This window comes from Parus major, chromosome 3 (assembly GCF_001522545.3).
Source record: "Parus major isolate Abel chromosome 3, Parus_major1.1, whole genome shotgun sequence".
Lineage (NCBI taxonomy): Eukaryota > Metazoa > Chordata > Aves > Passeriformes > Paridae > Parus > Parus major.
In genome coordinates this window covers 24,802,167-24,815,175 of record NC_031770.1, presented here as the reverse complement: position 1 = coordinate 24,815,175, position 13,009 = coordinate 24,802,167, and the positions used below count along the sequence as shown (strand labels likewise).

At 37.2% G+C, this 13,009-nt stretch overlaps 1 protein-coding gene across 3 annotated transcripts in view; it reads left to right on the top strand.

Moving 5' to 3' along the window:
- THADA (THADA armadillo repeat containing) overlaps positions 1-13,009 on the top strand; it is a 154,110-nt gene that overhangs the window by 81,044 nt on the left and 60,057 nt on the right. For all 3 annotated transcript variants that reach the window (XM_015621549.1, XM_015621551.1, XM_015621553.3), the window contains one exon: positions 10,467-10,582. In XM_015621549.1, the coding sequence (XP_015477035.1) occupies positions 10,467-10,582 (116 nt within the window). The remainder of the gene's footprint in view (positions 1-10,466; positions 10,583-13,009) is intronic.

Here is a 13,009-nt window from a genome sequence, read left to right as displayed (position 1 = left end):
CAGATCAGCTGGTGGTCCTCTTGGAGCCATTTCAGCAGAAGCAAATAAGATTTAAATATTTGGATATTATTTAAATGTTCCAATTTCAGTATCAGGCCTCTTCTAACCTAATTGATGCGACTGAAGGGAGTGGGGAGCTTGCTTTCATTAGAAACTTGGGTAGGATGTTAGAAATTGTCAAACTTCAGTAGAATGTGGTGTTGAAAAAGTGGTGGGCATGGTAACATTTACCACTGGCACCAGTGTGTTCAGAAGGCAACAACCTCTTTTTGTTCAATATCCAAAGCTAAGTAGAGGGTTAAGTGGCTTTAAAAAACTGGTCTTAGAGACAATAAAACAGCTGTACTCCTCTGGGATAATAAAATCAAAGACAAGAATGTGCAAATGTTGGAGAAGGTGGTCTTGAATAAGGGAACGTGTTGGAAGAACTTGCTTTTTAAAAAAATATTTCTAATATAAAAACTGCTGTTGTTGACAATTCCCTTATGTCAAAAACACATCAATTGCATGCAAGTGGAAGAGAGAAGGGGGAAAAAATAACAATAAAAAACACATCTTTCTGACCAGCTTCAAATTCCTCTGAAGAGACCCAGGAAATTTCATCGTTTTATTCTGGGTATTGTCTGTTACTGGTGTATTCACAAAGGCAGTGTTCATCTGCTGTGGTGCTGCTGATTGTAAAACAAAGTGCATGCTGTTACTAGAGCTTGGAAAATGTTTGATAGCTTTGAGTTTGGCACTTGCTGCTATAGCGTAGGATGTTTGTTTGTCTGGGGAAAAAATCCACAGGGCGATGAAGCATTTTCACTAATTAAAATCAGAAGGAATACTTGAGCTGTTTGGGGAAGATGTAATCAGCTGAATAGTGAGATTAAACTTTGGAAGCAAAAGGCAAATACATTGCAGGTAGAATTCCAAATGTTCAAAGTAGAGATGAAAAATTCATTAACATTGCTCTCTGATTATGCAGTTAGCCCTTTCCTTGCCCTTAAGTTTACCTTGGCTGGGGCACTTGCAGTTAAATGGCACTGTGGAAATTACTGGAAAACATTAACATTAACTTGTTATTGTAAGCTGACATCATGCTGAGCCTGATGGGAAGTGAAAATTTATAAATAGCTTGTCCATATGTGTAAGCAAAAATCTGCTGATCTTCAGCAGTAGCATGATTCATCTATTTGCTGTAGTTTAAACTTCATCGTGAGTTTTCTGTATTTCTGTGAACTTCATAGTTTTAAAAACTTCAGGAAGATGTGGTCCAAAACTGACGGAACTCTGACACTCTGACAGAACTGTTGATATTTTCAGTGCAGTTTTGGTTGTACAATCTATGTCATACTGACACTTAGGTATTTTCCCTCTGTGTTTTCTGAAGAGTTAAGTGCTCCCAAAAAAGTATACTTAAAGCATAATTTTGGCATTTTCTTCTCCCCCCATAAGTTCTCCTGCACATGCCTACTATCTATGAACTGGAACTTACAGGATCTGAATTGTCTGTCTCTGAGATGTATCCTGTATATATCTCAAATCTCTCGATCTCTGTTTCCTTGCCTGCAAGACTTCATTCTATAATCTTTTGGGATTTGGGGGGGGGGTGGGGGGGTGGCGAGGTATCATATTGAGAAACAATATGTGATTACATAACTGAAAGCTTTATTTCTACATCATTCACGAAAAATTAAAGAGATGTGTATTTTAGGGAGCCAATCCTCTTTCCTATCATATGCTCTTCCGTGTTGGAAAGTGGCTGTATACCACATACACCAGGGCTGAACATTGCTGCCCTGTAGTCCAATGAGACTGAAAATACAGGAGAGCTGTTGGGTTGAGGATTGTCTTTTTTCTCATATGTTACAACTATGTGGGATCCTCTCACAGAAATTAATTTCTAGATGTTAATAAAAGAAGAAAAAAGAAAAGGAGTTTGCATTAAATGCACCTTCTTTTTTCGAGTTGTCTTATGTACTGCCCTTGTAAAGCTGAACTTGTTATTTATGTTTATGCTTGGAATTCAATCTAACTTATCTGTAAGTTAAGCCCACCCATCAGCTATGCTGTCTAGACATAAAGTTACTTTTATTGCATGTTTCAGTTGTATGTTCCCTTTTATAGGGATAATTTTGACAGAGGAAAATTCTTGTGAGTTCTATTTGCATTCAGCTGTGTTGCTCTGTGTCAGAGGAGTTTGGCATTTGAGGCATGGGGTTCTGGGCACCAGCATGGATGGTGTTTGATGGATCTGCATAGCTGTAGCCCCCCCATGTTCTCCCAGTGACCTGTATCTGACTGTGTGAAAATTTTCTTTAAGGGAGGGACATTTGCAGTATTGTTTGCACTCAGGTGCAGCAATCCCTGTCTTGGAAGAGCGATCAATCTTACCTAAGTTCAGCAGGCTTCGAAATGTTGGCTTAGAGTTCAAACAAACAAGTGCAGTTGGTAGTTTTGAGTTCCTTAGATGCAAATGGCGCCATTAATGGTGACAAAATTCTTGTAAATAAGCAGCAGTGGAAGGGAAGTTGATCCTCATGCACAGGAACATGTACAGTTACAGGTTATGGCTAACAGTGTGTGGGAAGAACTTTCAGAAGTTGTAATACAACCTTGAAAGACATCACCTCTTTTTTTTTTTTTTATTACCATGGTTGTAGCTATCTGCACTGGGACTTTTCATGTGTGAAATTATTCCTCAGACTTTAAAAATACTGAATATTTTTCTTTTGTTTGTGAGAGACCTGTATATTTATTTATTTATTTATTTCTCTTCTGTAAGTTTAAAATCATTAGTTGAGAGAAGTAAATTTTCTGTAGCTGCAAGCTTTATTTCACTTTATAACGTGAATTTGGGAAATTGGTTTAGCTTACTTCTAATTATTTTCTCAGCTTGTGTGTTAATACAGACATTCCTGAGGCAGAAGATCACCTCTGCTGAAACCAGCAGAGCTGTGGGGTCAAGTGGCAGTGTACTTCTGAGCACTTGTGATAAACATGTTCATACTGTGTCTCTTACTGTGTCAGCTTGTTTGTGTCAGTGGGGTAGCTGACAATATTCCTCCAAACTGTAAATATCCCTCAGTAAACAGGAATGTGTGCCTTGGTCTTTATTTGTATTTGTTTCCTTCATGTGGGCATGTACAGGAGAGCTGTTACAAAGACATAGCCTGGAAAAAAACAATTTCTAATTGTTTCACTGGCACCCCCTCAAAAAAAGGAAGAGGGGGGGAAAAGAAAGCTGGGGTGTGTATGTGTGTAGCTTTATATCTTTTGAGGTAACTGGATTAGGACAATGATGGGTGGGTTTTTAGGATGGCAGAATATAGATTTGGAAGAAGAAACTTCATTGTATCTTTCCTACTGTTTGTTTTGATCAGAAGTATAGGCTGAGGACAATTCTCAATTGTCTGACAATTGTCTGTCACTGAGAAGAAAGCAATTTTGCTATTTTTCAGCATCTTCTAACTTTCATTAGTTATGGCACACTCATAATTTCCCGATGATTAAATAGCTGTATTATTCTTGCTGAATTATACCGAATTAACTGGTATTGTATTTTTATTTATTAATTTTATTAATTTAGATGTTTTCAAGCTTCTATTTCTTAATTCAGTCAAAACATGCTTGCCTTCATTTTAATCAAAACAAGTTTAATTGGTGAATAAACCCAGCTTCATGAATTTTGGTTGATGTATTTGGAGGAAGGATTCAAGTGCCATAATTTCTCATTAATAATGAAGCAAACCTGGATAATTAGATAATGAAATGTGCTGACAAAACAAAGCTAAAATTCTGGAAAAATTGAATTGTGAGCCAGCTGTTGCTTTAAAGAAAGAGAAAGATTTTATACAGTTTTCATAAAATTATTTGCAGAAGGAAATAATTGAACCTCAGACTGAGTTTATTAGTCCATAAACAAAAACAAATTTAAGGAAGCAATACTCATATGCAATCATAATAACTCTCTGGCAGAAATAATAATCTGATCTGTTAGCTGTGAAACTACTAGTATGACTAGTATGTAATGAAAGACTTCTAAGAAAGGAAATGGTAGGAACAAAGGGGGTGATGCCTATAATAATTTGGTATATCTAAATGATCTAGGACTGTGAGAAGAATGATGGCTTTTCTAACACGTTTGTTTGTGGGTGACAAGAGAATTGACAAACATTTGAAATTTCAGTATATGGCCATTTAAATGGGGAAATAAATTTAGAGTATTTACTTTTTCCCACAAGCATCAGATAAAAGCTTCTCTCACAATTAAATACCTCAAGTGAAGAAAATCCTTAAAGACTGTAATAGAGTTATCTATCTGCAGAGTTTCTAAACCTCAGTATGACAGAGTCTGGGTCATGAGGACACAGAGCACAGGGTGCCACCAGCAGTGCCTGGTGCAGCACCTTTATGCCCCATGGTTCTGCATTCATTTTAAACTGTGCATGTGTGTGGCTGTCTTTGGGAGATCAGCATGGACTGCAGGTATTGTGTTCATGCCATATTCTCTGGTGATAAAACTTCATATTTCTTTTCCACAAATACCAATTTTTAACAGAGTAAGGTGCTAAGCGGATAGTTATCAACTCTTCCATCTATTTTGGGACAGATATCTTATTGGAAAACTGGGGTGGTAGATGAGGTTTTTAGTCCCATTGTAATTATCACACTGGCATTTTTCATTTTTAAGGAAAAAAAGGGGATTTTTAAGACTTGTTTTTCCCTAGAGCTAATTATTGTAACTTCAGACTTTTTATAATACTTAAAAATTGCTTTCACCTGTCATGGCAGCTTGCCAGTTTTTTATCTACATGGTTGTAGTAAAAAAAAAATTGGACCTAAGTTTCAAAATACAGAGATAACTTGGCAGTTGGTTTTATCACAGAAGAAGAATAAAATTTTATCTGCCTTTAAATGAGAAAAGAAAAATTATGTTTGAAGGTTTTTTTACTAGCATGTTAATACTCAGGCAAAAGCTTTTGATGGGACTGTTCTGAAAACCCACATTTAGCCTAGTAAATCCTCTTACTGCTGCCATTTTACAAATGCCTTTTTTTATTTGTTTTTTGCCTTCCCATGTTCCCTTGTTACTTCAACCTTCATAGCTTGGTGAGTGGCATATTTTTGAAAGCTCAGTATTTGCAGTGTTTTCTTTCAGCAGCTGAAACATCTGTATTCTTTGTATTTTTTTGGGGAATTAAAGGATATATGTTGAGAATGTAAAGTTTTGTTTGATGTCAGTTTGGTTTTTTTGGTTTGGTTTGGGTTTTTTTCCCCCTAGTAAGCACTGCAATGAACACTGGGAGCATTGTTTCAGTCTTGCACTTAGGAATGTGAATATTTGTACTGTATACTTAATTTCATCCAAATATAGCTGAGGGCATGCATGAAAAAGTTTTTATTGCTTCAGGTCATCTTAAGGGGGGAGGAAAGCTCATTGTTGCTACTTCACTGAGAAGTGTGCAACTGGATAACCTCCTGTTTTTGGCAAATCTCATTGTTTGAAAAAGGCAATGTGCTGTGCTTTCTTTCAAATGCAAACGTGCTCATGTGCGCCAGGTATCCACCTAATCATTGTTTTATGATGGAAATTAAAAGTTCGTTATGAAATCGGAAACCTTAGTTCCTCCTATAAAATTATTGCTAATGCTATGAAATGTTAATTTTAATTTGTTAGAAAGTGTGTAATACTAGATCAATGCTAGCATTACCAAATGTGTAATGCTAGCCACTTTGTGGCTATTGAAAGTTTGTGCTGCATTGTACATATAGAGACATTGCAGTGTCTCTATATGTACACAGGGGAACTCTTGGCACCAAAATAAATTTGCACTAGGGAAATTCTGTGTTTGATACAAGTTTTCCTCCATCACATCACTACATTGCTTCTTTATTTTGATTGTGTATTTCCCAGCAATTCAAGCTGATATGAGAGCTGCTAAAAGATAATGATCTGCTGCATATCATAGCAAAGTTAGTGTGGGGGGAAATATCTCTTCCTGCTTCTTGTGATTTGCATTTTTGACTTAGCTGATGTCTAACCATTTAAGTATTTGTTGTTTTGTTTCTTTTAAAAAAGCAATGTGCATTTTTTTCACTTAATCATCCAAAATGAACACTTAGAAAATAGCAGATGTTATGTCTTAAGGCTTTCTTGGGTACAAAGAAAGCACTCAACTTTCTCATGTCATGACAGGGCAACACAATGTTACATCTCAAAGCACACTGTTGAGTGGGGGATGGATGTGAACAGGACAGAAAGATATGTGTACTGATTGACCAGTGGGGAACCATGCTGGCTGTTCTCTTTTTTCTCTTCCTTTTCGCACCCTCCTCTGCTTTTCCCCCTTTTCTTGAGGTTTCTACAGCTGGAAAACCAGGGTGAAACATTGAGAATACTGGAAGTTGAGAATGGCTGAAGAGCAGAAAGTCACTTTGTTGATGTGCTGAGTCCTTGGTTCTTGCTCATTAGGATATAGTGTCACACCTGGTTGGTGGAGTTTGTTTGGGTTTTTTCTATGTTATTTTGCACTAAGTAGTCCTCCCATGCAGGTGGTTTTACCTGCAGCAGCGTAGGACATGCTGGCTTAGAGTTAGAATCTTGTGGACTGAGTGGTCTCAGAAAGATCAGTCACTGGACACTGTTGCCCATCATGTATGCAAGTATCTGGGCTTCCTGTGGCTTACCCTGTTTTAACAACTCTTGGCCAGGTTGATGGGCAGTCTCTGCTGTCCTGTTGATGTGTTATCCTGACTCCTGAACAGCCTGCATAGTTGGAGGAAAAGGTTTCTGAGCATCCATGAACTCACCATCTTTAATGCAGGATTCCACAGAACTACAGACAATACCTTGTCTCAGTGAAATGTTGTATATATTAAAAAGAACCATGTCAACCAGCAAGTCTTCATAAACCTTCCTCCACAGATAGTGCAAGTCTTTGGTAAAACTACCTTTAAAAAATAAAAAAAAATCATTAATATATTACCTTTGTGTAATAAAAAACAATACTGCATACACAAGAACACCATGACCTCACTGCATTTATGTGTGAGGAATTCAGCAGAGGATTTTAAATCATGTAGTATTTTGGACTTGAGGAGAGCTGTGAGCTGGAAAGCCTGTGTATTTTATTATCTGTATCAAACAGTCTCGTAAAATGTGCTACCTCCTCATGAAAATATTGCCTGGCTTGAAGTCTTAGATCATGGAAGCCATATGTAAGCCAAAGAATGATGCATCACATGTGATGAAAGTGAAGAACTACTGAGGTTAAATTTTGCACATTGCTTTTTTGGTTGCCTCTGGTTTTAGCTTACATAAAGTAAGGCATTGTATAAAACAAGCTGATGTTAATTGCAATTTCCAGTTTAGCTTAGGCATTCTAAAATAGCATTCTGAGAAAATAATTTCTTCATGTGGAAAGCTTTCTATGTGTCTAAAATTGGTGAGGGTGCCTGAATAAAAGAGGGTTTGCAGTGAAATAGCAAGAAAATCAGGATTATGTGTTTGTCAAAAAAAGAACAGTCTAAATTGTGGTTGAACATTTTCTTTGATAGATGCAAGCACTTTTCAAGAGTGCATAAAACTCTCACATGAGTTGCACCTTCTAATTCTGCTGTTTAAACAGGGCTCGTGTCCTGTGATTTTTACCATCTGAATAGTATTGAAAGAATTGGTTCATATAGAGAATTAACTCCAGAGGAGTCTTGGTTCTGTTTTCAGTACTGAATTTCCTACCTGGACAAATTTAGATCCACCAATATGACCTCCTTAGTACACACAGTTCTTTCTCTTTCAAGACCTTTAGCTTGAACTATCAAACTACTTAGGTTTCCTCTGCCTCTATATGGAAGGCACTTTGAGAGTTGTTTTCAGAGCTGAAGAGATTAAATTAATTTAAGCTTCTAGGAAAAAATGTGATAGCCCCTTCATAATTGTGAAATAGATTTTATATTATTGCTTAGAGGTAAATCCATTGTTGTTCCTGGAAATGAACACAAGCACAGAATAATAAAATTGGAAAGGTTAAGGCACCAAATGGTTTCAAATTAGCAGAGGGTATAAAAAGCAAAAAGAGCTTCTGAATAAATATTATTTTCCATTTTTGTTCTTTTTCTTCTGTCATGTCTGGGACTTAGCAGGGATTAAGGGCAAGCCACAAAAAATATAGAGAAACTATTAGTAGTGGCAGCTTAGTACACTGGTTTTCATGAAGAAAATGAGTAGGTACTTATGCAAACCATTTAGTAAGCAAAGACTTGCACACACAAGAGCAAACTAAAGGAGGAGATGCAAGGTAGACATCGTTGGTGACACTTCGTAATTTTTGCAAGCTTGCACTTCTGCCAAGTGTTTTGTAGAAAAACATCAAGATTCAAAAAGATCTTGGAAAGGCCATCTTAGAAAGATGCTATCAACAAAAGAATGTTCAGAGGATTTCAGAAGATTTGAAAAAAAAAACCCAAAAGACAAGCTACTTCTCCAGGATGTGTGTTGCCTACACAGCACCTGCTAACAAAGAGAAATGGAAGTTTATTTCATTGTTCCTGTTAAAGGGCCCCAGTGGGATATCTGTGTTTAATAAGTGCCTCACTAGGAAAAAATCTGGGCTGACTGAATAGTGTCCAGAGAACAGTTGTTTGCAGTGAGGGCAGTGGTGGGAGCAGACAGCAGGAACACCTTACCTCAAGAGCTTGGATTTTGAGGGTGGAAGACTAGAGGAGGTTGCATTTTGCTTTCTTGGCTGTTTTCAGGATTAGGACAGTCAGGCATTTGTTTCATTTAAGACTGTTTAGACCCTGCCTCAGTATTTGTATGGATTAGATAGTCTCTTGACATGTCTTCTGTTTCTGTGCTTATTTGAAATGACTGCAGCTGTTTTTCCACTTGAATGATTTCACAAAAAATGACCCAGATGAAATTGTGTCAAGTTAATGCTATGTGGCACTACTTGTGTTTCCAAAACAAGCAAACAAACAAAAAAAAATATAACCCCCGGAGCAAGTGACAGCTGGAATGTGGAAAATCAAGATCTGAGATCTAAAAATCTAGATACAAACATTTTTCTTTTCCCAAAGTGAAGTGAAGGCCCCAGCTTGATCCATTAGTCATTAAATTGTCACTTCTCAAGTATGAAGTGCTAATACTCTCACATGTCAAGAGTGTTTCTATATAAAATGCTCACAATATGTATTTTCAGAAATGGTCTGATAACACCTCTTAACCTTCCTAAATTCTGCACATGGTCAGTTTCAGTAAATAATGGCGGATGAACTTTCTCAATTTGCATAGAAGCCCTTTCTGTAAATATAACTTAGCTGTATAAGCAAACAGAATTTCCAATTTTGAGGCTGTAAGGCAGAATTCCTTATGCCGAGTAAGATCTTTTCCATTAGGCTTCACTACTGCAACACGCATTTCCATGTATTTCTGTTTAGAAATCACCTCACCCCGGTGTTTCCTGTTCACTTGCATGTGAATGGGAAAAGTTAAAACCAAGTGGGATGATGCAGGTAGTGTCACTCTTGTCAAGTGTGTGTCATGCACCCTCTGCCACATGCAGGATGGATTGGGCTTGGAGAGCCCTTCTCCACTGCGTGGTTGCTATTGGCTTTCTAATACTACTGAATATTTTCATTTAATGCTTAGATAACTGCACCTTTTTTTTTAACAAATTCTTTTCTAAACACTTCTCTGTAAATTCAGTGCTATCTGTTTTTAAATAGGAAGGAGGGTCTCTGAGAACATACATTTTTGTTTTAACTGTCTGACCAGAAAGCTACAGGTTTTGCTTTCTGTTCTGCTACCTTGAATTCTTTCCTTCATCAAAGTTTGGACATGTCTATTAGGCTTTAACTCTGGAGGAGAAAGTGCAGAACCCCAGTGCAGGAACTCAGCCCTTGAAAAGGGAAAACGTGAGCATCTCCCAGCTCTGTGAAACCCAGCTGGCCAAGGTGTTTAGCTGGGGTCCAAAATGAAGGTTCTCAGGAGCAGGAATAAAGATACTTTTCTGTCACCACTTCAGAGTTACTATAGATGGCAATTCCCTTCCCTGTTTCCTTGGTTGTACTTGTACAGTTCAAGCAGCCCTGTTCCATCCAGTGTGCCAAGCTGCCAGTCTGCTCCCCAGGCAGTTGTGCTGGCAGTGGGGAGCAAATGGCACAGCAAGAAAGCTGAAAGCTGAGGGATGCTTAAGTTGGAAAAGGCCAGAGGAGCGATGTTCATCCAGCTGCCTTCTATTCACTTCATGGAGGTTAACACCTTCTAGCACTTCCTGTTGTTTGTGCAAAAAATGAGTTTTAAAGAATGGGCAACTTAGGGATTTAAGGATTCTATCTGCTGCAAGACCAAGTGAATACATGTCTTTCCTTGATTAATCATTGTTCATTTTGCAGGTGTCTCTTTCATCTTTCAGTTATTTGAAGGAAAAGCAGTGGCTACAAACTTGTTTTAAAATTACTGTTTTTTTAAAATTTAGGTTTTTCACTTGCTGCAGTCATACCTGGAATCAAACCAGTTTGTTAGTTTGGACTTCCAGCAGGGACTGGGTGACATCATTACCTGTATGGGAACCAAGCTGTGGCTGGCTAAAAGGTAAGATAAAACACAAAATATCTGATTTATAAACACAGTTTAATGAAAAACTTGGTTGATTTTTTTAAGTTATTTTAGCAAGGTGGACAGATTTATTTGTCTATAAATATGTAAAAGTTAAATGCCTTATTGGTTTGCTGATTTTCAGGCAAGGTGATTTTTTTTTTTTTTCCCAAAAGCAAGGATGGCAAAACATTGTAGTCCAGACATTAAAGAAAAAAATAGCTGTGAATGAACATTCTATATGTTCTACATTATATTCTACATATATTATCTACTGTTTATATATTATATCTACATATAATACATATATATATTCTACAGAAACAGACATTTTGAGGATACCTGTTACTTCTTGGCTAAGAAAAATATGCCACATATATGAGGTTTTTATGTTTCTATTTTTCTGACTTTGACCTTTACAGAAAATTAGTAGAAAAATGTCATAGCAATTGTTTAAACTAAATTGTTTAAACACTAAGTGTTTAGCTGCCCACAAACAATCCAAGAAAGATTCAGAAACATTTTTCATAAGTTCATCGTAAGGTGACTCTAATATAATGTAATGTAATATAATATAATGATGTTAATGCCTCCCTGCCTCCCTTCCCTCCCTTCCCTCCCTTCCCACATGATAATTCCTACCCAAAACTCTAAAGGAATCAGCCGTGAACAAGGGCATGGGTCCTTGCATAGATAGATAATTGGGAATATCCCACATTTTGCACTGTGGCGTGAGGCCCCAGTGCAGGCAGTGTGGACCTCTGATAAAACCCGAGTCATTTTCTGATCATCTAAACCAAAATCTTTAGAGGTTTGGAGAAGAGGGGTATCTAGTGGGTGGGGAAAATATATCAGTGTTGGGATAATGAAGACAGAGTTGATCTTTGGGAATTACAGAAGTGTCTCCTCAAAGAGTAGGAGTGATGATATGGCAGATAAAACTTGATGCAAATAATTGGAAAATGGTGCTCAGAAACAAATTCTGTATTTTACATGGGGAAGGAGTGGTTTAGTGAGCAGATTCTTTGTTTGAAAAAAGTTACTTTTTTTCTTGGTAGTGCCCAATAGGGGAGGGGGCAATTATCATTAAAAAATGAAGAAAAACACAGAAAATCCATCTGTGTTGTGTATTTAAATATTGCTTAAATCCCGAAGGAAATACAGCAGGAATCAGAAGCAGTATAAAGACTGACAAGTATAGAACAGTTTCTACTTGGGGACTGATTAAATAGGCTGAGATTATTTTTTTTAATCATGGAAAAAGGACAATTGAGGGATGTGAAATCTGAGTCCCATAGAAAGGGACAGGAAATTAGCATTCTGTCCAAGGTGGTAGATGTAAAAGAAACCAACTAATGAAGTTTTTAATGTAATTTTAATTTGTCTATGGAACTCTGTCTCATAAGATAGACTTAATTTTAAACCTGTCTGAATTTTTAAACAACCATTTAATGGAGTCATGGAAGAAAAGTCCAGTGAGGTTACTGAATATGTGGACATCACAATTGGCTCAAGAAATTAGTCAGCAACCTTGAGGGTTGAGACAGAGATTTTGGCAAGTGTCACTATTGTTATACTTCCATTTCCTGTGCATCTACTGTGTGCCCCAGCTGGAGATATCATGGTGGATTTGGTGGACCTTTTCACTTGAATCACTTTTCACTTGAAATGTAAGCATTTTTAAGTGTTTAAATGAGAGTTAATTTGCATAACTGAATTAAATTCACTGATACTGTTATGGAGAGTTAAAACCCAATCACTGAAGACCAAATTCAGTAGAAAGAAACTCATGCAAAGTGATTCAAACCTCTTTTTCTTTCAGCAAATACATAAAGGCTGGGCTCTTTCATGACAGATTTTAAATAAATTCTATTTCCAAGATATTTTTTCAGAACTTCCCTTTCTAATTCATCAATCACCAACTGATGACTGGTTGGGTTTTTAGTGAGTTTTTTTTTATTATTTTATTATCATCCCTGGAAATGAAAACTCTTCAGGCCCTCTCTAAGAAATTCTTGTGCACAGTAAAGGTGTTTTCCCAAAGAAAAGTGTTTTCTCTTTCACTTGCTTGTAAAGAGTCACAGTTGTATGTGCTGATAATAACTCCCTGATATTAACTAATGTCAGCAACACATTATAATTTTGTCTGTTTGTTGTAGCCTCCTTGTCATTGTTCTCCACAATGCAGTTAATGCTATACATAAAGGGTTTTAGAATGTCTTAATCCCCAGATAGTAAAATTTTGTATTCTGCGCATGCAGCCTTGCAACACTTGGAGCATAGGGATTTTAGCTGACAAACAATTTTTGCCAATTTCTAATGTACTTTGTAATTCTTGCACACTTTGAGCTTCCCTTCCCTTCCCTTCCCTTCCCTTCCCTTCCCTTCCCTTCCCTTCCCTTCCCTTCCCTTCCCTTCCCTTCC